The sequence below is a fragment of the Lipophrys pholis genome, assembly GCF_963383615.2.
Source record: "Lipophrys pholis genome assembly, chromosome: 14".
NCBI classification, from domain to species: domain Eukaryota; kingdom Metazoa; phylum Chordata; class Actinopteri; order Blenniiformes; family Blenniidae; genus Lipophrys; species Lipophrys pholis.
Genome location: NC_137633.1, coordinates 5984371 through 6007265, shown reverse-complemented (window position 1 = coordinate 6007265; position 22895 = coordinate 5984371). Strand labels below are relative to the sequence as shown.

Genomic DNA, 22895 nt, shown 5'->3' with positions numbered 1-22895 from the left:
TCAGTGTGTTTCTCCTTTTCACAATAAAAAACACTCATATAGTACCTGCTGCAACAAGAACTGGAGGCAATACACAAATCCTCAACCCTTCAATAATGTCTAGAACTTAATGTTATTCTGATAATAGCCACAGGACCACTGAATACAAGTGTAGTTACTTTGCCAGTATTTGTCCTTGTGGTGGTTTTATAGAGCTTATTTTAAATGTGTAAATACTCACAGTTGCTAGTACAGACAGGCACAAATGTTTTGACTGCACCAAACTATTCTTCTTTCTTTCCAACCAACATTCATGAGTTCCTTTTTTTTTTTTTGGAGTCACTAAAAGGAAATACTGACTCCGAAGAGGTGAGCAGGCAAGCACGCTGATAAAGATGAAGAGGTGGAATTGTGGTGCGGTTAGTTTTCTAGATAAACATCGGCAGATTAAAATTTTACTGGCTAATGAAGATAATCTTGCTGAGGAAAACACACAAGCTTAAGAAGTTTCGTACGGTGATTAAAAGTCATTATCGTTGTTATATCAAGGAAACAAAGCTCTGAGACTCCTGGTGAACTCTGTACACTTTTCTTTTACGCTCACCTTAAGGGCCAGCATGACTTACCCTGTTTATTATATGCAATACTGTGTTGGAAATTGATTTGAAGTAAATCATACTTTAAAAAAATGAAATGTTTAGCAGGTGAGTATTGTAGTTAACCTGATATGCATATTAGATTACATTCAACTTTAATGACATTACAGTGAAATGTTGATTTGCAGGTGCAAAAAAGTAGTAATCTGCAGTTTGATGAGTGAGAATGATAGATTATGGAGTATAATAATAATAATAATAATAATAACAATAATAATAATAATAATAATAATAATAATTCATTTAAAACGGATGTAAAGTTGAGAACATTTCACATATTTGAGACAGTATGAACTGTAACACAACAAAGAATTGGGGTTAAACATGAGATGCAAAAAAGGGGTTTTCACATTTCACTTGTTTATTAAAAGTAGGAAAAATGTTAGCTTTATCAATTCAACAAAAAGTTCTGTTATTTCCTTCTTTTCTTTCAGCATTGTGTTTGCTGATTGAATTTTAACTGTTTTTTTTTTTTCTTAAAAAGTGTTTGTGTATCTTGGTTTGCTCTGTGATGGACTGTTGACCTGTCCAGATTGAACCCATCCTTCACCCATTGTTAGACGGCTCCAGCGCAACGTGACCCTGAACCGGACAAAACGGTATAGAAGATGGAGGGATGGATGTTGTTGATAACAACCTATACAACTCGGAAATGGTCTGAAATTCCCCCCCCCCCATGTATAATCCACAAGTCTTTTCTTTGATAATTCTCTCCACACTTCACAGTTAAGGCAGCAAAGTCAATATCTATGTGTTCCCAACTCTTTTGCTCGCGATCATCTGTCCTCAGGATATCATTCAAGGCCTGTCCACACAAACACTGATTTACTTCCTTTCCGACTGCTGCTTTCGTATTCTTCCACTCCTCTGTCCTTATCTCCCCCATTATTACACCGCCACCACCATACTTATCTCCTCCTTCTCCCCTTTTTCTCTTCATCCCCATCAATTACTTTTCTTCAGATCTATCCCTGTCACCCCCCCACCACCTCCCATCGAGCTTCCACTTGCTTTTGTTCTAAAGACTCTCTCTCTCTCTCTCTCACTCTCTCTCTCTTTCTCTCTCTCCCTACCAATATACCTCCATCTCTGGTGCGTACACAGCGGATGGCGGCGGCCCACTCAGTCCTCTCAGGGAGCAGAAGGTTTGTCCACTCCCACTCAGGCTTTGCGTCATGGAACATGGCGAGATGGAGACAGAGGAGAGAGAACAGATGGGAGGAGGACACACTGGCTGCCTGTTTTATAACATTACTCCTGACAACGCCGCGGTCATCGGCGAGGCTATGTAAAGTAGCGAGCTGTTGTAGACTCATCAGCAGAGTCTAAATATAGAGCCAGTATGGACAAACAGGAACTGACACCTTTTTCGGTGCGAAATTAAGGGGGACTTTGACCCACACCTTGTGTAAAGTGAAAACCTTTCAAGGTTACCTGAAGGGCTTGTGAGAGAGGGAGAGGGAGCGAGAGAGAGAGAGAGAGAGAGAGAGAGAGAGAGAGAGAGAGAGAGAGAGCGAGAGAGGGAGGGAGGGAGGGAGAGAAAGTCACACTCCAATGCATTTTTAGGACTTCCTCCCATCTACCGGACAAAACCCTTTCAGACCATAAATGTGTCCTCGCAGACCTGTTGCCTGCGTGGAAATCCAATCCCGGGGCTTCATTACGACCATGATTGTTGTAACCATGGTGACCTGATGCACATCAGAGCATGACATCATAACCGACACAATCGCTCCCATTTACGCAAGTGGAAAGAAAGACAACCCGGAGCATCATTGTTTTAGTCTGTGCCGAGCTCCTGCCTGCGACTTTAAACAAGCATTGCATAAGAAGCCGTTTAATTTTTGCGGATGATAATGAAAACACTTTTTTTTCTCTCAATATATATATATATATATATATATATATATATATATATATATATATATATATATATATATATATAAATGGCACTGAGGATACTAATAATACAGCGAATGCAAATGCTGTTTGGTGGATTTACACACGAACAAAACAAAAATGGGATTTGTAGCGCCGTGTAAACAAGAGATTAGATCTTCTCGCAGGAAAAGCTGAACATGAACAGTCAAATCTGGGTCACGCTGGGAGGGGGAAATAAAATCCACCCTGAGCAAGACATTTCCCACGTATTTTCCCTTTCCTTCCAATGATATCAGACAGCTGGATTAAGATCCACAGACAAGTCGCCTGAAAGGCTCGTGGCCAGAACGCAGTGTGATTGTGATTGTGAAGCATTTCCTGGAGCGGCCTCACTGGTAATGAATTAAAACACTGAATGTGAGGAGACACTCGCATTCAGTTTGCAAAGCAAGTCAAAATGTGGGCGTGTGAACATAATGAAATCATTTGGAAAAGTCCATGAAAACACCCACCTATGAATTGTTGGAGGTGTGCGAAGACAGTTTAGCTTGATTTCAGCATTGTGTGAGCTGCTGAGGTAATTATGAGCAAGAGAATTAAACGTATAATTAAACGCTTTTTTTTTGCTTCTCACTTCAAGCACGAATGCTAATTGACTGCCTGGAATGACATTTCAATTGAAAAAAAGTTTAAAAAAAACAGGACAGTGTGGCATCTTCTTGTCTGCGGCCACGTTTACACGTATGTGGATATTTAAAAAAAAAAAAAAGGATATTTCTCTACGTTTGGGCCTTACATTTACACATGAACGCAGCTATGAGTCACCACAAATGATGAGGATCTGGATAAACTCTGTGGGTGCTTCCGAATAGTCCCTCCTATCTCCTTTCTTATCCACTTTTCCTTAACTCCCGGAAGTCTTTAAGTGGAGCCAGGAGCTTTCAAATTCTCTATAAGCTCAGGAAAGGAGGCTCAATGCTTCCTTTTGAACCTCCTTTAGCCGAGGAAACACTGATGCATCCTTTACTAAAGGAGACAAGATCATGCTGCCCCACAATTCCTTGCGGCGACATTTAAAGGGACCCGCTCGTCCGAGTGTTCAGGGACAATTTGAACAATTTTAAATAATCTAAAACCCATATCCCAACTATGAATGTTATGCGGACGTTGTAAAACGAACACAGTAAAGTTTTGGTGCGGCCTATTCTCAGTTTGCATTGGTTATGTATTCACCTGGCCGCCTCTTTTCCTTTGATTTCATGCAGACCTTGTGATATTTGAGATTATATCAGCGGATAGAGACACGGGGATAAAGGTGGTATAAATACGCTTTTTGTAGTCCATTTTTTGAAATTTGTAGTTTTTTCACCACGGCTGACGTCACTCACCTTCACCACTGTCAGATAATTATTACGTCACCTAGTAAGGTCTCATTGTCAAAACAACGTGATCGCCTTTCCTTAACTCCGTTAGGAAGTCTCCTAACGCCGTTCCTTAATCCCGTGACGTCATCCACGGTGTGTTGTCAAGAACTTAGCTAAAAGTGTTTCCCTTATTTTAGTCAATAGGCCAGTGTAGACCTTGCAGTTTACTTTTTTCAAACTATTAAAGATTCAACCTCAATAATGATTATTCATGCTGTAAAAAGGTTTATACTGTTATTAACTATGGTTGTCCGTGGTAGAAAATTGGCGAATAAAATAGCAACAATACTTATTTTTGTTCATCTCGGCCTATTTCACCATTTGAACATCAGCTAATGTCTAATTTTCAATTTTTTTTGTAGTTTTAAATGAATAATTTTTTTTTTCCAGCTGTACTGTATATACAGTATGCTTTGTTTCCATTTGGGTTGGCTCTAACTTTGCACTCACCAGCTTTGGGTTCATATATTTCTAAACCTGTGACAATAAACATAAGTGTGCTCACTTAAACAACCTCAGTGCTTTTTAAAAATTATTTACAGGAAGACAATCTGTGCGACTCGCCGACAGTTTGAGCAGTCTAGTTGTCTTCCGTGTGAAGATTAGCACTTTTCTTTTCTTTTTTCCAGGTTTTTTTTTCCCCCTTCTTGTGCAGCAGGAGATCATGTTAATGTGACTTTATGTGACCTGAGGCCTCTGATTCACAGCTGAACTAAACAGTTACCAAACAATTACAGCATTCTGCAGTGCGGTGTGTCATCGCCGCTGTCCGTGGTGCTGATTCTGGGACCACCAGGGATGAAAGAGCTGTCTGGAGCGCTTACCATCGAATATGTGCTGACGGATGGAATTCCATAAAGACGACGAGACCTGCAGCACCAAATGCAGATTCTTATCTTTCCCTTGTTGTGTCTCTGCTTTACTCCCTCAGTGATTCTGAGTTCAAGCCGTTCTGTTGAAACAGTTTGCGTCGAGACACCGAGATGAGGTATTTAAAAACAATGTAAATGCTCTCTTGACATTTAACCCTATTATCAGGCAGAAATAAAAAAAATAAAATCTTGCTGCTGTAGATGAGGGCTCTTCATCATCACACTTCCTCTGCTCTCTCCACATTCCCGTGTTCTCTCTCATTGTCGATGCTAAACATTGATCCGACTCATACCTGAAAGTGTCTAACAAGATGATGTAGAAGACATGAGGTACCACTGCTTTAGCTGATTCCTTAAAGAAGTCATATTACGCAAAATTCACTTTCTAATGGTTTTTCCAACAGTACTTTGCGTCCCCATACCTGGGAATGACGCCCCTGAAGTGACGAAAGTCTGTCTTCTCACTCCCTGTCATATTTCAAGTTTTAAAAAGTGTGTTGCTCCAACGAGCGAATCAGAAATCAAACCCTATATAATGTCATTGGGGGTTTAGCCAATCCCAGTCAAGGTAGGCCCTTCCTCTGACCTTCCCACAATTAGGCAGCTCTGCTCTGGCACATGGCACCACGAGAGGAAGTACTTCCTCCTCTTCCCAAGATGGGCATGTGTGGGCGGAGCCAGTCCAGCTGCTCACACAGACACAGCAGATTGTGAATGCAGCTCCTATGATCCAATATTCAAATGGAGGAAAATCAAGGAAAAGCTGGATTTGGGGCAATAAACGTTGAATACAATGTTTTTGGACCAACGAGACCCATTTGAAAATGTTTGAAACCTGGATAATATGACCCTTTTAATACAGTTTTTATCACATGGCGACAGCTGCAAATTTTTCAAGCTGCAGGTATTGATGCAGTTCCATTGAGCTTCTGCATGACTTTTGTTGCATTTCAGGAGAATGATCTCAAAGTATCATGGTGAATTAAGAAAAGCATCAGAACATGGTTTCATCTGACACGCGCTAACTTTACAAGACATTAAATGATCGTTACCGTTTACTGATTTCTGTTGTTAAACAGTCAATTGCAAAGTACCCGTTGAAGACCCTTCCGAATTAAAATCAATCTTAAATTTGAATTGTTACTAACCAACATATTTCAAGCTTCCTTCTTAGCTTTCCATTTCTTCAGAGAACCTGTGTACCTATAAAGGCACAATCACAATGTACTGTCAATGACATGGCCTTTAATTTGGGGACAATTCGATTTTAGGAAGTTTTCAGATGTCAAATCTCCAACATCTCTAATTTCATGGGATTTCTTACTGAGTGGAAAAGTTTTGTAGAGGTGAGCAATGAAACTTTATAGAGCTAATTTGGCTTTTTGTTGTTCTTCGGCCATAGACTTCCTCAACAATCCGAACACACACAGCTTAGAGTGACTGGTAATTAGAAATTAGCCCTTTTTTGTCAGCATATTTGCGATTGTGTGTATCTCTGCTCGTTGTTTAATGTAAACTGGGAATCAAAGCCTCAGTCACAATAACATGGCTAAAGAAGACTGGATGATGTATATTGGTACTTTTGGCAGAAAGTGGCTTTCTTAAATAAGATCAATCTTTCTAGAGATAATGCTACCCTAAATCTAAACCTCCTTTACCTTAATCCATGTCCTGAAAATGATTTTTCTGTTGTTCCGACACTCTGAAACATACATTTTCCTCTCAAATAAATCAGTTCAACTGGACTTAGTCATATGCGTTGGAAGACGTTTCGCTCCTCATCCAATGGACGCATCAGTTCATGCTGTTTCCTCAATTAGTCTGTAAGGTCTAACGAAGTAAGGCCGCTGTGGTCTATTAACATATGGAGTTTAAATATATAAGCCCAAAGGTTCCTTTGGAAAAAGCAGTTCTTTTCACTTTGAGAAGGTGCAGAGAGGTGGACACCTTCCTGAACTATTGAATGAAGGTCTCCGCCTCAGACTTACTGATGAAGACCTGCAGACCTTCAAGGACTGAACAATGAGGTGATCAACTTTTACATGAAGCGTGGTGTAATATCTGCCGTCCATCAATGTGATGTCGCTACATATAAAGCCAATATAAAGCCAACAGATGCACATCCTGAGAGGATGGGTCCATGTTTAGTCCCAGCTTGTAAAATTAGCATTATAGTGAGAGAACAGGATTGAAATAAAGATTACACTCCATTAATGTTCAAATGGCAATTAGTCTTATTTAGCTGCGTCCCGTTTCACTTTATTCTCCCAACGGCGGAACAGATGTGCCCAGTGGATAACGTGTTAATGACTCTGAAGTGATGACTGATGAGGAAACCTCCAACACTTTCAAGCAGAAAAGTTGCTCCTCCTCTGCTTTGAGTGTTGCTCTCACCACACAACCGTCTTGTGAAGACACCGAAACACAGATCATTTGCTCCTTAATGAATGGTGAAGATTCAGACTTGGTTATTCCTTCCTTTCTTTTAATATAATAATTAATGGGGCACCGCGATGACGCAAGCCATGGAGTTGTGAACCAGTGTGTGGTGTTCGGTGCCTAGGACTCTGAGTGTGTGTGTGTGTGTGTGTGTGTGTGTGTGTGTGTGTGTGTGTGTGTGTGTGTGTGTGTGTGTGTGTGTGTGTGTGTGTGTGTGTGTGTGTGTGTGTGTGTGTGTGTGTGTGTGTGTGTGTGTGTGTGAGTCATGGTGTCACCTACTGCGATCTGTTTGGTAGGTCAAAAGAACAGCAAATGACTGTTGTGACGGCTAATAATATACGAGCCGAGGCTTGTTTAGTGGAGGTGGTAGAAGCATTTCTGTGTGCGCAGGTGTGACTACTGAGTTCGGTACATGCTGCTTCAATCATTGATAAATAATAACCAGTCGTTCACTGCTGTGGAGTTCAGCGAAGACATTTCTATCAGCCTGGGATCCGGTGGTAGTCACATTTGATTACATTTCATTAGAGAAAATGCATTGCTGAGTTTATTTAATGCAAATTGTTTCCATAAAGAAAGGTTGTCTTTCAAGAGACACACTATAGGATATATAAGATATATAGATATAAGAGTATATCCTATAGTAGCTTTTGATAGGTCAAATAAGCATTTGTTTTGACTGACGTGTGTGTGTGTAGCCATCTCAAGTTTGTAACACCCTTGTGTTAAAGTAAAATTAATTGTTTCTTTGATTTCATCAATGGTTCCATCCATGGGTGTTGGTATTTCAGTTGTGAGTGTTGATAGGAAGTACAATCACCAGTTTATGATATTTCATGTGCACTGACATCACCTGATAGAGCAAATATGGGAAATAAATGAGGTGTGATGAACTAAAACTTTCAAAGTTGAATTTCTCAACCTTTTCCCAACAGATTTTTATTTTTATTTTTTTTACTTTTTGTGTGGAACTGAACTGGAGACCTTCTACTTCAATAATGAACTTTCAGTTTTCTTGTTGCAATTTTCTTTAACTCTGGATTTTGTTCGGTAGTAGAGTGACTAGACTATGCACACTTTACTTTTTGCCTTATGCAGGTTCCATGGTGTAGTGGTTATCACGTCTGCTTTACACGCGGAAGGACCATGAATTATTGAAGAATCTCCTGCTCAAATTAAAAGAGGTATTTCTGTTCGCCTTATATGGGGTGTGATCTAGGTGACACAAAAGAGTCAAGCACCTCAACTACATTCTCTCAAAATAATCAAATTATTACAGATTGAACTTTTGGGGGCCATGATTACTGATTGTACAAACAAACACAACAATTATTGGCCACCTGACATCACTTCTTAAAAACATAAGGAAGTATTCATCCTGTGGAGGATGTTCTCACATACACATATATCCTGTTTTTGGAAAGTGGGGTAAATACTGCAACAGGTTGACGTCACTGAGAGTCGAGTCCGATGATAACTTCAAGCTCATAGGACTTTTTGTTTTTGATTTTCTATTACATAAAGTGCTGTTTTGATGGCAAGTTTATCTTAATCCCCCCCTTTTTTTCCAATTCTCATGAGTGAAATGTTCATCTTGGGCTGAAAATGAACTAAAGTTTGCATGACTGCATACACAGAAAGAACATACAATTTAACACGTTTGTGTTTCTAACTGTTGCCGGGCAACTTTTTTAAGCTCTCGTGAAAAATTGTCCAAATTTGGAGGTTTTCGTCACTGAAACATAAACATGAAAGCGACATACAGTACAAGTATCATTCGGTGCTGTCGTCATGCTTCAAAGTTTAAATCTTATTTTGATAAATCTGCGGGAGCTGTTCAGATTTGTGATTAGGTAGCCACCAAGACCACCTTCAGAGGAGCAGACTTCAAAGCTTGCATGAAACTGAGCCCCCATACCTGTTCATTTAGCCACTTAAGGTTACAAAAAAACCCCGATGGAGTGTGGAGAATATCAATATGAGCGGAAGCTATGGAATAATAGGTGCCAATTGTAAAGGAAGTGCGCATGTGATGGAGTGAGGGGTGTTCGCACAGTGAAGTGGGAGAAGGAAAAGAATAGCTAACGTCCGGAGTGGCTGGGGAGAGTGCTGAGTGGGTGGGGGTGGAGGAGGGGGTGGAGGAGGGGAGCCGAGGCTGGAGCTTGTGGTCTCAGCCTCCTTCTCAGAATTATCCCTTCGGTGACGCAAGCTCTTCCACACACATCCTGACAGCTGCTCCCTGCCTGGTTACAGCGCTCCTCGGCCCGTCCAATAACATTCACGCTCATTTCCACTTTAATGCGCGGCTTCCCCCCACCGGGTTTACCAATACGGCTCCACTTAGCCTCAGCCTCATTAGTCCGTGTTCACTTTGCTACCTTTTTGTTTTCATCTAATCTGTGCACTGGTGGGACCGCGGTGTCGCACACATACTGGATCTTCCTTTTTAATGAAGATAAGCCGTGGAGAGAATAATCCATTAGTCTTATTCCACCGCTCTTCCTGAGTGACGACATGGACCAAAATACACCGGATGCTTGAGAGGCAGCTGAAGGGCCCTGTGTGATTGCAGGGACAAGCCAACCCTGTTCTCTTACCATTAAAGCACTGCAGCAATATATAATGAGGACTTTACTTGTTTTGTCCCTCAGTTACACACGTTACAGGCCTTACCTCCACTGAGGCAAGAAAAAAACCAACTAAAAACGGGCCTCCCGGACGGACCTAATGTGTTTGAGAATGTACATTACTTTTAGAATCTTTGTTTAACAAGGTGTTCAAGTCCCTTTGAGACCAAACCTCTTTTTGCTTTGAGGGATCTGACCAAGACGGCAGCAACAGGGTAACAAGCAACTTAAACTGCTTTGAACATTAAAACTTTACGTGAAACAGATTTATGAAGGCAATACAGATCGTAAAACACTTACACATTGTGATGATAGTTTATCCTGCAGTGTTGTGAACACGGGGAAGCTTCTGAAAATATGTTGGGACACTAAGAAAAGAGAGACTTAACTCTCCATTTTCCCTCTCCTGAATCAGTCTCATTCGGTCCATAGAGACCAAATGCCCGTGTTTTAACCCGCTGAGCTACATGACCTGATGAGCCCGTCTTCGTTCGTATAGTCTAGTCTTTCATGGTATTTTGGTCTATCGTCATCGAGTTAGTTATTTTCATGTAGCTCACCTGCATGACTAGAGGCCTTGTGTTCAGGAAACTTGCCCTGCATTGGTTTTAAAACGTCAGACTACGTCTTTTTCTGCACTTTCTGCAATTGTTTGGTTCAGGGATCGCGAACCGAGAGGCTAAGCACAAGTTACTCCCAGAACTTGAAGTAAAACCTGAAAATGAACATAATTGCTCCAGATTAAAAAAAAGAATTATGATGAGCTATTGGAGGACACTGCAAATGTGTTTCATAATACTTCCAGGAATTTGCCCACTGAGCACTTTCTTGGTCTTAACATACTCCTCCGGCTCAGTTCTCCGTTTCATGGATTCCATGAGACATTTTCATGACTCATTCACAACCTTTCTGTGGATTTAAACCTACTCGACTGCATCAGAATGTGTTCAGCGGGACGCTGAACTGACCACTGGAGCTTTGTGACCTGCATAAAAAGTGAATAAATAGCCAAGGACTTATGCTTTACGTGTCAGAATGTTCAATGTTGGAAAACGCACAGATTGTGATTGAAGGATTATAACTTGATCCACCAGACAAAACATGTAGAGAAATACAGTAGCTGTCTGATACGGAGGGACACAATGCTTCGTCCTGGGTTAGTATTTGGTCTCCTGTTTTTGGTGTTTTTGCATGCTGAGAATTCATTAACAGCTTAGAAATGTGAGAAAAGAAAGAAAAAAAAGCTACAGAAATTCCTCCATTGCTCACACCAATGAATAATATCTGTTAGAAGGATAAAATGCCCAATGGCCCGTCTGAGCTGCTCTCAAGAAAAAGACAGATATTGGTCAATTAAAGTTTTGGTGCTCTGCAGGGTTTGGTTGGTTTAGGGTATACACACTCTGTACATTCAGGTTTAGGTTTCACATTTTTTAGAAGTGACTTGATAAAACTAAAAGTGAGAACTGACTTGGGTCACTCTGGACAGTTTTCTCACGAAGACGCAAAAGGTTAAGGCTGATAGGAGACCTTCTTTATGCGCCTGAACGTCACTCGTTTTCTCAACATGCATTCACATCACTAACATTGTGCGTCTCTCTCTTGAAGAATTCAGTTGCTCCGGGAGTTTTCTACTGTTCCCGATGCTGAGACGGTTATTGCACTAAATATTGCATTCTGATATATTCATCAATGGACTGTTCCAACAGGACAGAACCGTTGAGTGTCAACACGGCCTCACTGTCTTTTCATCATGATCAAAGTGTATGATGTGTACACAGACATGGTAGAACGTCAAACCAATGAGAGGTTTCATCGTGTTCCTCGTGCAAAACTGCTCTTTGCTAGGGATCAGTATTTCTCCGCCGGGACAAGAAAAGCTATTTAGTTTCTACTTTCTCAGGACTTGAGGGGGGATTTCCATCGTGCCACTATCAGTATCGGGCCCATTCATCTGTCTTCAAGAGACTGGCTTTCACTTCAGTTTTGGGACATTCCAGAAAGTCCTTGATATATTTTCCTTCAGCCCATTCATGGAATGTGAGAAGCTCGCCTCGGGCCACAGACGCGGTGGCCACCACCAACAAGTGGTGTCTTTGTGGATATTTTCCAAGGCTCTGATAATTTTGCACGCTCACAGAGCTAAAAATAAAATGAATTGAAACAAGACGAAGCAAAACGTGCCGGGATGAAGCTTATAAAAAGAGACATATCGAGAATGAACATCATCGTGTGACCACATCCACTGTGCGGCCGGTTTAACGATCTCATCTCGGTCTGAAATTTTGATCACTTGCTCTCATGGCAACGGTTAATGTCTCGTTGCAAAAAAAGCGAGGAGAAGAACCTCATGACCCCCCCACCCCCTCGACACAACAGGAGCAGATGTTTGTGTCGATGCTCAGCAGGTATAATTGGCTGAAGAAATAAAGAACCTGATCTTAATTCTCTTCATGAACCAAATGCATCAGGTACTAAGAAAGACAAACATGATTTGGCAGGGGGGAGATAATGCATCTAATTTGTACTCACATCATTCTGTCATTTTTAATCACATCGCTATTTTTTTTAATTTCTTTTCTGTTCATTTGTATTTCCTGAAAAGGAAAATTTTGTGTTGCTAATGAGGCAGATCATTTTCCTGACTGCATGCAAGTGCTCAGTCTTAACCTGGCTGCATGAGCTGATATCAGCTCTTCACAGACTTCTTTATCATCGTCGCTTCCAAGAAGTGAGGCTAGTGTCAAATTACAGCTTCTCGACTCTACATACAAACAGGCCCCACTCAGTTCGAAAGAGTGTATCGCCAGATACACTCCGCCAGATACACTCCGTCAACCAGCAGTGCAAGAGGAAGAAGTGGCTTGTCAAATAGTTGTTTCCCACTTCGGATGTTCTCAGTATTTGAATTTCAGGCAAATATTCGCCCCTGGGCTCATTGAGTTGACAGAAACCTTTCCTATAGGTCAAAAAAAGAGACTTAAAGAAAGCATAGAGTGACAACCTAAAGAGTTGAGGCCCACATGCTGACTTTGGCTTCTTTGGACAAGCAAAGATACGAAGAGACAAGCGAGAGGAGACTGACAGTCTAGTTAAAGACACCGGTGGTTTTCTGGAAAGTTATTTATAGATAATGTAGCCGAGCCACTCCTCCTGCATGCAGTGCTCAATCTGTAGACACCGGGGAGTCTCCACTTTCTGATTGAATTAGCCCAGATGGACAAACCTGCAAATAAGTGTGAAACCTTACTTTAGTTCCATTTATCTAACTGGCAACGATCAAATATAGAGGCTAGGATTTATTTTTTTTTTTTATCTGTGAAAACAAGACACATTTTTATTTCTTTTGGCAAATTTTTGGGGGTATTTCACATCAGTTTTCATGACACTGCACGACGGGTTCCTCTGAATTTCTGGCTTTGACGTTTTCTCTCCTCTCCACAGAAACAAATGTCAAATGCATTTTGAATGAACCACATCATTCAGGTCAGAAGAATTAGGACCATTACGCCCTATTGAAGCAATGCTGTTAAAAGCTTTTTTCGGTGACATACACCTGACAAAAAGAGCTGTTTCAGTTCACAAAACAACCGTCTGAAATGGCCCAGACAGGTGCGTTAATAGTTTTACAGCAGTAGTAAAAATTGTATCTTACTGTGACGCATTCAGTCGGTGGAAATGGGGGATTTTCCTCATTGTGCTCGTTGGAATCACTGAATTAATTATTAAAAAAAAAAAAAAAAAAAAGGACATAAAAAGGAAATGCCTTCCAAGAACTTTTTATTATTTTGTGAGGAGAAATGCCATTACTTCTATCTGGTAATAGATCGTTTTGTTTTCCTTTTTAGCCACTCTTCTTTGAAAAAAATGTTTGACAGCTGCACGTTTTTATGAATAAATGCAACAAAACTCTAGATATTTCACTAGAAATCAAATAGGGATCTGTGTCTCTCCTTAACACAGCTACAGTTCTATTTAAAGTAAGAGAAAAAAAAAATAAGTTTGTTAGTTTACTAAATCTTTTCTTACATAAAGTCGAATTGATTCACACAGTAAACAAGCACCGTGCCGGGTAAAAGTCGGAGAAGAAAAGAGAAGATCAAGACCAGGGATGATAAAAACAGGCATCATGACATGACCAGACGTTCCAGACACGTTGTCGTCCTGGTTTCTTACTGATAAAACAAAGTCACACATATTTTCAGTGCAACAAAAAGGAAGGAGAAGGAGGCATAGATATGTTTCTGTTGCAGCGAACCATGACACACTGACAGAAAGCAGAAGAACACAGTACAGCACAGGTGGGCAGGCAGTTGTGGCAAGTGACGCCCCAGCATGCGTCTCTTCATGGTGTAAAGACGATGTTCTTATGATGATTTAATCATGTTTTTTTTCTGTGAAGCAAGAGACATGAATACACTAGAAATCCTAAACTAGATCCAAATGGTCGTCTAAGCCGGGAGCAAAAACAGACAGTCAGGTCTTAGTGAAAGAGAGTCAGTGCTACCAGCCAACAGATTTTAACCAGCTTTGAAAAAGGATTAAAGGTGGCGATTGCCTCAAAAGTGCAACATGAGGTACAGGGTTCAGTGGTTCAGAGGAGTGATGGGCAATTACTTTTGCTTGAAAAGGAGATTTTATTTTCTTTTTTTTAACGATGGAAGAGGTAAATGTGATCTTGGCCAGTTAAAGATCACCGACACTGTCACACTTGAGAATAACTGCATTCACTGTAGAAATAAGTGTTGCTCGCAGTCTGCGGGAAAATGGCTTATTCACAGAGAGCAGAAAAGAGGAAATCAGGCGAAAATCACAACAGAGCACAACAAAGCAATGTCTTATCTCACTAGAATATTTAAACTCTGAATGAATGAAGGCATGCACAAAGAATGAATGAATGAATTCAATTTTTTCTTACCCAAAAGTTTAAAATAATGTACTAATAAAAATACAAAACAGACAACAGGATTGTTTGAAAACTAGTAGGTGGAGGTGAAAGTCACATACCTCATTTTCACGATTCTTTTAATAACTACATTTAACAAACAGCAATTATCAATGTTTTGCTGACACAACATGAGTAAATCATACACAATGCCATTATTCAACTAAAGTGTAAACAGCTAAATGGTGAATGTGGGAAAATCCACGAAGAAAAATAAAATAAAATCAAAACATTTGGCACAAACGCTAAAAAGAACAACAACAAACTGTCGCTATGACACTTTTTGTATGTATAGCTATTTTTTTATTCCTTGATTTGAGATAATTAGCACTTGTTTCGACACCAGACAATTTTTATTTGGTGGAATATAATATATTTAAAAAAAAAATTTAAATGCCTGTTTTAGTCATACAAGTTTCGGATCAGAGGACTGCGCCTTTAAGATGACCCGGAAGTGTTTGTATCGACACCGGAAGCAGCTTCGCTCAATGTGACCTGCTCTAGTTAACGCTGTAGAGTTTTATTTCTGTTTTGGATATTTAGTAAAGTTTACGTGATGTTTTTGACCACAGTGAACTGTGAGTATTTTATCCGCTGAAGTGAGTGTGTTTAAAGAGTGAAGCTTGTCCGCGTGTCGCGCCGCGTCCATTCAGTTAGCTGCAGTCGGCTAACATCAGATGACGGTCACCGCTTAAACTGCCACATTTCTTGTCATTAAATGTGAATAAACACGCTATAAGTTTGATGGATGTCCACTTTACGAAACTCTTCTTATGATTGTTGCTCATTTTGACGCGTTTCTTCTCAGCTGTTCATCAGTTACCACGTTTGCTTTAACTTCGTATTGTTTGTTTGACAGATCACATGTAGTTAGTAAATAAACATGTGCAAAGTTAACCTGACTCTCTCTGGCATCGGTGGCATGGTAGTGATCACCCTGGGAACCTCAGGTGACTTTGACAGGATCCTCCTTCATCTTCTTTGTTTTCAGTTTTTGTCATCTTGCTTTTGACAGCAGTCCACCTGCAGAGATCAGTTTAGATGAGCCACTCAGCCAATCAGAGCTCAGTATTGTTATGGTCAGGAATTCTTGGAAAATGATGTTGGGAAATTAAATCAGCATCTCCACAAATCCCGTGAGCAGGTAGGAACTTTAAATGCTGTTAAAGCTCCTGGAAACACTTAGTCATTTTTCTAACCTTGCAAAGAAACTTGTGTTTCGAGTCATATAATTTGGAGATTAACTGGAGCAGCTGAACAGTTGAGAAGTGGTTAGTTTGCATGTTCTCCCTGTGTTTGCTTGCGCACTCCTGGTTCCTCTCACAGTCCACAAACACGCATGTGAGGTTAATTGGTGAACCTTTTGGTTGTATAGTGGATGAATGGAACTATTAAGAGGAAACCCCTCTGGTTTTTACAACATGCTCACATAATCCAATAGTGAGGGGGCCGATTGATCTGTCTGGATATAATAATGTTCGCCGCTGCCAAGTAATCATCTTGTCTCTGCTCTTTTACAGTGGCCAAGGCAAAATCCAAGTAAGTGTGAAGATTAAATCTACTTAGACCGCTTCATAATTATATCTACTAGTTATTTTCAATAAAATCCACTGGTGGTGTTGTCATCCTCCAGAACCATCCTGGTGCAGATGATGAGCGCCGCAGGTACGGGATACGCCTTCAACACTAAGCGGAACCGTCTCAAAGAGAAACTGGTGATACGAAAGCACGACCCGTTCGGTAAGATGCCAGTGGGCAGCATTTGTGCACTTTGCTCTATCGTGTTGCGCTTCAATGGCTCCTGCGTTAAAGAGATCGGATCATTGCACAGTTCGATGTAAAAGTGCAGTCCTGAATAGTTTCTAAGAAGGCAGCACTGTACTTGAAAACACTCTGACGAGCATGTTGTGAGTTCAAATTATTAGCTCATGATTCCAATCGGTCACGATGCTGATGGATGCTCACAAAGCAATGGGACACTGCTCGAAGACATTAGAGTTCTAGCAGAATCCGTCTGAACACTATAGAAAAAATAAACAAACTGTTGTCTCTTGACACTGAAAATTTCACCTTCTTCTTGCTTTCTGTTTTTACAGTGAACAAGCACGTGCTGTTCTTCGAGAAGAGAAAGATCAAATCAATCTAAAAGCGTATGAACAAAAACAGACTCTCCAGGTTTAACCAAACCATTTGTTGTTTTTTTATTGCCATCATGGATCACAAAGCGTTGGTCGGTCACTGTTTCTGATTCACTGGCTGACGTCCCGTCAGAAGACTTCACCTGCCGCCGAAGATCGGGACGACGGAAACTGATGGCCGTGCTTCAGCGCGGTCCTGATTACCAGCGATTAAAGCAAAAAGAAGCTTTGAACGAGTCGAGAAGTGATGGTATTTAAGAAGCTCGTCACAGCAATCGCGGCTTTGGCACATTTTCCATCAGCGATTGTGATTCAGTGAAATGTAAAATATTGAAATCAGTTGTTTGAGAGTAACTCAATAAAGAGCAGTTACATGTGATTGAACTCTCCTCTGTAGTTACTTGTTCTTGTTGTATTTGTTGATCTGTGCTCGGGGGGGGGGGGGGCACTTGCCCCCTCCTTCCCCTCTGCGTTTACTGCTCTGCAAACAGCTCAGCCGGCACGTCCCGCTTGAAGGGGTACGACGCCTGCGTGCCGACGGCGCGCACGCTCTGCCCCGCCACCCGACAGGCTCTGTGGGCCATCTCCTCCAGGGGCAAGGCGGGATAATTAGCCATGTAAAACGCCAGCGCTCCAATAAAGCTGTCTCCGGCACCCTGTGAGGGAAAGCAAAGAAACAATAATCACAACACTGGCTTTATTAAATTCCACCTGCGGTGCAAAACAATTTGACCATGTGCCCCTGCTCAGCGGGGAAACCAGACCCCCCCCCCCCCCCCCCCCCCCCCCCCACACCCCCCACACACATAAACAGAGACGTCTGAGTGGGCAGACTGATGCAACTGGTATGTCAGCAGACTATGTGCACATACCTCTTTTAATCCACTACAACTGAAAGTAGACCTCAATATATGGACCGTCATGCACTTTTACTGAGCTCAACTGATTAATCAAATCAAACATTAGGAAACTTCAATGTATAAATAGAGTTGAACACAACGTTTGACTAATTTTAGTTCCTCAGTCCTGAAATGTTTGTGGTCCATCATCTGGATAATGGCGGTCTGAGGAGTCAAATATCAAACACACCTACTGTCATATATTTTAAGAAGTAAGAATCCTTGTAAAACACGTTTTTCTAATACTTATTTCACACAAACCAATAGATTGTTTAGATTCAGGCAGCCGTGAACAGTAGGGGGTGCTGTGGCATTTGCCTGCTCCTCGAAGAGTCCTCCAGTTTAAAGTGTCTCTCAGCCATCTGAATTAAAACATCTGCATTCGTGCTTTAATCATCCTCACACACTCGAGTCGAAAGCTCATGACCTCTGTTAAACGTGGTGCCGCTGCTCCACGTCGGTGATTCACAAAGTTTGTTTTAATAATGCCAACACTTTTGGAATACTTTTTACCAGCCAGGTAGCCTCTGACCACAGCAAAGCGTTTGTTGGCAGACAAAGAAAGTACACAATAAAGAGGTGTGATGGAGCCCCGGTGCTGCTACAAAACCGGTCACCAGTTCACAATAAACTACAGAGGAAACCTTTGTTCAACTTTTCATTTCTGGAAACTTTTCTGCATGTTTTTTTTTTTCCCCCTCATTATGTCAACATTGTTGCATCAAGTGTTAGTAATTGTGTGTTTTTGAATAAAGCATGATGGTATCACGTCATTTTAAAACATAATTTTTCCAGAGGCCTGAGGTGAATCTTTATATTTCTTTGAATCAGACGGGATGCAATCGGCTATTAAAGCGGCAAAATGACTTCAAATATGTTTGTATCCTGATATCTGTACGTCTGTAATGTGGTTTGTTTATGTGTAAACAGCATGTTTGTGCATGCTGTTAGACTTGTATGTGCATAATTCAGTTTTTCTACATGTAACGTTTGACGTATGCTTCTGTTCTCGCCTAAACCACGTACACGTCTCTCACCCATTTAGATTTTTACAAGTGCATATTTTGCTCTTCTACCATGACAAATCTGGTCACTACGGTTGCGTTGCCCTCAGTCGCGTCTCGCAGGTTCTCTTTTATCTCCCTCTTTACAAATCTGTGTGCGCACAGACAAACACACTCACACAAATAATCAATACTCATGGAGAGTTTCGGATACACATGCAATCCTGCACAGTCACTCACAAGTACGGCAGTCCCATAGGTGTGCGTGGGAAACACTATCAACTCTTCCAGTCACGGAAGCTGCTTCATCACAAAAACTCATCAAAATAATGTGCTTGAAGACGTCAACTAAAAGCCGAAAACAGATGCGGAACGAGACTCCTTTAAGCGTTTCACGTTAAAAAATAATGTTGCTTCTAGGATTCACGGACAATAAAAATGCAGAAATGGTTTCTATAAAGTCTGCAGCCATCGCACCTGTTACACTGACGTCGAGCCGATTTCGAGATGCAAATTTCTCTTCATGACACTTACATTAATATTCAATTGTGAAATGTGTTTTATTAGGATAAATCAAGTTTTATGCCCCTGATACTTTTTTTTTCTTCTTTTTTTTTTTTTAGATTATTATGATGATATTCATCGGGATAGGAAGATGACCCTTCTCCACCAACTGAGCCACAGCCGCCTCCATAAAGTCTGTTGTGTTGTACAGGGGTCGAAGCTCAGGAGGACATTGTGGCTATTTGTTCTGGCACTCAGAAAATGATGAGTAAAGAAACATTTTTATCTTAAAGAACCGTTATCTGTTGAGGAGAAAATGTAAAATAGCTAAAAAAAAATAATATACAAAAATCTCAAAAAGGTAAAACAGCGAAAGAGATTACTGCAGCTAAAATTGCTAAAATCAAATGCAATATCTAAAACCACGAAACAGATGAAGAAAAAAAAAAGGCTAAAGCAGTTAAAATGGCTCAAAACAGCAAAAATTGAAAAGAAAAACAACCTTAAACTGCTTTAACGAATAAAAAAAAGGTAGCAGAATCAAAACTAATGAAAAAAACGTCTAAAAATGTAATAAAATGTTTCCTGCTCTGTATTGTAGTTCTAAAACTTATATACTAATATACTGTTTTTATAAGGAGAAAAACTTTACAGCTGTCTCGTCATCATTCTGGAGATTAAACATGTTTGGTGACTTCAGATGAATTCTGTTTGGTGAAAAGTGGCAAAAATAAAGATTCTTTAGGTCATGAAGGTTGTAGGCATCACATCACTTTAATACCAATGAAACCTCATGTCGTACAGTAATAAGGCCGTGTTACATTAGCGCAGACACCTCGCCAATATTCTGTTGCTAATTGTTAATTTGTGTCTTTTTTTCTTCTTATTGATAATCGGAAAAAGAAAATTAAAAATAAAAAAAGCGTGGTGAAACTAAAACTCCCAGTGGCCTGCCTAATTGTTTTCCACGATCAGCTGAACGGCACATGGCTGCTCGGCGGCTTCACCAGCCGCTGCCAGCAGCTCCGGCTTTGGCTGCAATCACTGAGAGTACATAAATCATCCCCTCCTCCTCCTCCTCCTCTTCTTCGTCCTCCTCCCGTCTATTGATAAAGATGGAATGTGCCGTCTACGCCCTGGAGGGTTGGGGGTGGGGGGAGATGGGGGGGCAGTGGTGAGGTCTAACTAGGACTGGATGCCGAGGGGAGCGGGTGGTTAGGGATGATGGGTGAAGAACGGGAGGGGGGGGTGAGGGGGGGGGGGGCTCACTGATGGGAAAAGGCACAATGGTATGTGGCGACACGCTCATGTTTAACCACAACCCCCCCACCCCCCATGCCAGTTCTCACAAGCCCGCTCCATTACTCATCACCTCGGCTCTCAACAGAGTTCATTGCAACTTTTGTTCGGAGCACCTCTGTGAGAGACCCCCCCCCCCCCCCCCCCCCCCCACACACACACACACACACACACACGCACACACACACACCCACACCCACCCACACCAAAACCCGCTCCATCTCCTCCACCCCGCAACCTCAAAGTAACCCTCTGGTTGCAGCCGTGGTTTGATTGGACGTAACCCCGACACCCATGACAGTCACTGACATGGCATCTAAAAGCCCTTTCATTTCGGCTGGTGCTTTTACTCCCAACCAGCATCTTATTGTATAGTGGTAGGACTGGATTTATTTATTTTTTTATTCTTTTTAATTTTATTCTCCCCCCCCCCCCCCCCCCCCCCCCCCCCCCCCCCCCCCCCCCACACACACACACACACACACACACACACACACACACACACACACACACACACACACACTTCAGTGCTCGCCAAGACTCTCCTGGACTCCTGGAGATGGTGGAAAGAGTGAGATCAGACACGAAACATTTCACAGGCCTTCGGGAAGTTCCATGTTTAAACCTGTTGCGTGTGTTTATGTCTCCTGTCTGGTGAAGCTGCAACCAACCAGGCTTTAAAATACAGGCCCGGCGTTTGGAAACACGACTGTGGGTGAAGCAAGTCCGACTGGTTTTTCAGTCCGGGAAGCATCTTTCGTGATGACATTGTCCCATGGTGTTTGGGGGGGGGGGGGGGGGTTGTAAGGTGATGGACAGTAGTGCCCTACAGCCGATAACAATGAGTCGGTTTTATCGTCAAAGCTTTAAAAATAGATGATTGCTTTCTAACCACAAGCCACCTCTGTTTTCTTTCAAATGAGACAGACACATCGCAGTAATCTAGCAAACCCCTGCAAAAACACCCGTCTTTGTCCTGTCACGGTGCAGCGGGGTGGGGCGGGAACTGGTTTAGCTCAAAGTTAATGTTAGCGTCAGGTAAATCTTTTTGGTCACAGCTCTTTTAATAGGTTAAACTGAGTGTCTTCGCCAATATCTGTACCTCAATCGTGCTGAAAGGCTTGAATTTTACCGACAGCTGATTATCTAAGACGATAATTTTAATTGCGTCATGACCAACATGATGTTTTTTTGATATAACTAAATTTATAGGCTTGAAAAATACATAAAAGCTTTTTTTTTCTATATTTATTTTTTTTACTCTGCTTTATCTTCAACTCAGGAATGAAGGGGAGGATCCAAGCTGACAAAGGGCAGGTCACAAATGCATCACAAGACCAACGCAGAGAGAGAGAGATAATAACAAATAGAGATTCAAGCATCTGGTGATTAAATATGAAATTCAGGTCAAATGATTCAAATGGATTTACATTCACTTGAACATGCAAGGCACTTGGCGAGACCTTGACCTTAAGAAAGGAAGTTGAGCCAAGTGATTCATTGCACTGGATCCTCTCCGAGATCGCTTGTGTGTGTGTGTGTGTGTGTGTGTGTGTGTGTGTGTGTGTGTGTGTGTGTGTGTGTGTGAACATAGAAGTGGTCCAAAGCAAGAAAAACATAAGCGTACAATTTAGCACGCTCTATGCAGAATCTTAGCAGAAAGATCGGATCGTGGGAGAATCATCGGTAAAATCCGTGGTCGGGCGTTGTGCACAATTCTAGGACGGCCGAGGTCGTAAGGCCGCAACCACTATCTGATATTTCAGGGGAGTCACAGTGGCAGATTACGTCAGCTTAAACAAACCAACAGAAATGCACGTAGGACATGACGTAGTTGTCCGCACGACACCGGAAAATCACCGAGTACAGGCCCACGTTGATAAGCCAATGCTCAACACGCTGAGAATTTCTCCAAACGTAGGAATACCGCAAGGGCGAGAGCTCTTGCCATGTTTGGCGACTTTGCTTTTGCTGAATGGATGACGCACGCTTATGACGTTTTATTCGGCGCAGATTCAGCTCGTACAGTCTGCTACAAAGATTATGCACATTCCATCGCGCCGCTGTTGGTGGGAACCTTTAGAATCAGATATATACAGCCTGCGTTTCCCCCCCCCATGAACTTTGCATGATTTTGCTAAAATCTGTCTCTTCACGACTGTTTGTACAGGACCCGTTAAAAATCACAACTGATTTTTCTTTGAGTCATGAAAAACTTGAGGGTAAAA

At 41.6% G+C, this 22895-nt stretch overlaps 2 protein-coding genes across 3 annotated transcripts in view; one reads left to right on the top strand and one right to left on the bottom strand.

The window, feature by feature from the left end:
• The first annotated feature begins 15247 nt into the window (after window positions 1-15247).
• On the top strand, window positions 15248-18730 carry mrpl33 (mitochondrial ribosomal protein L33). The gene is made up of 4 exons (XM_080480075.1): window positions 15248-15401; window positions 16344-16362; window positions 16457-16563; window positions 16920-18730. The coding sequence occupies exons 1-4, from the start codon at window positions 15380-15382 to the stop codon at window positions 16967-16969; spliced, it is 198 nt and encodes a 65-aa protein (XP_080336201.1). The 5' UTR covers window positions 15248-15379; the 3' UTR covers window positions 16970-18730.
• rbks (ribokinase) overlaps window positions 17377-22895 on the bottom strand; it is a 45869-nt gene continuing 40350 nt past the window's right edge. For both annotated transcript variants that reach the window (XM_080480073.1, XM_080480074.1), the window contains one exon: window positions 17377-17617. In XM_080480073.1, the coding sequence (XP_080336199.1) occupies window positions 17435-17617 (183 nt within the window). In that variant the 3' untranslated portion in view covers window positions 17377-17434. The remainder of the gene's footprint in view (window positions 17618-22895) is intronic.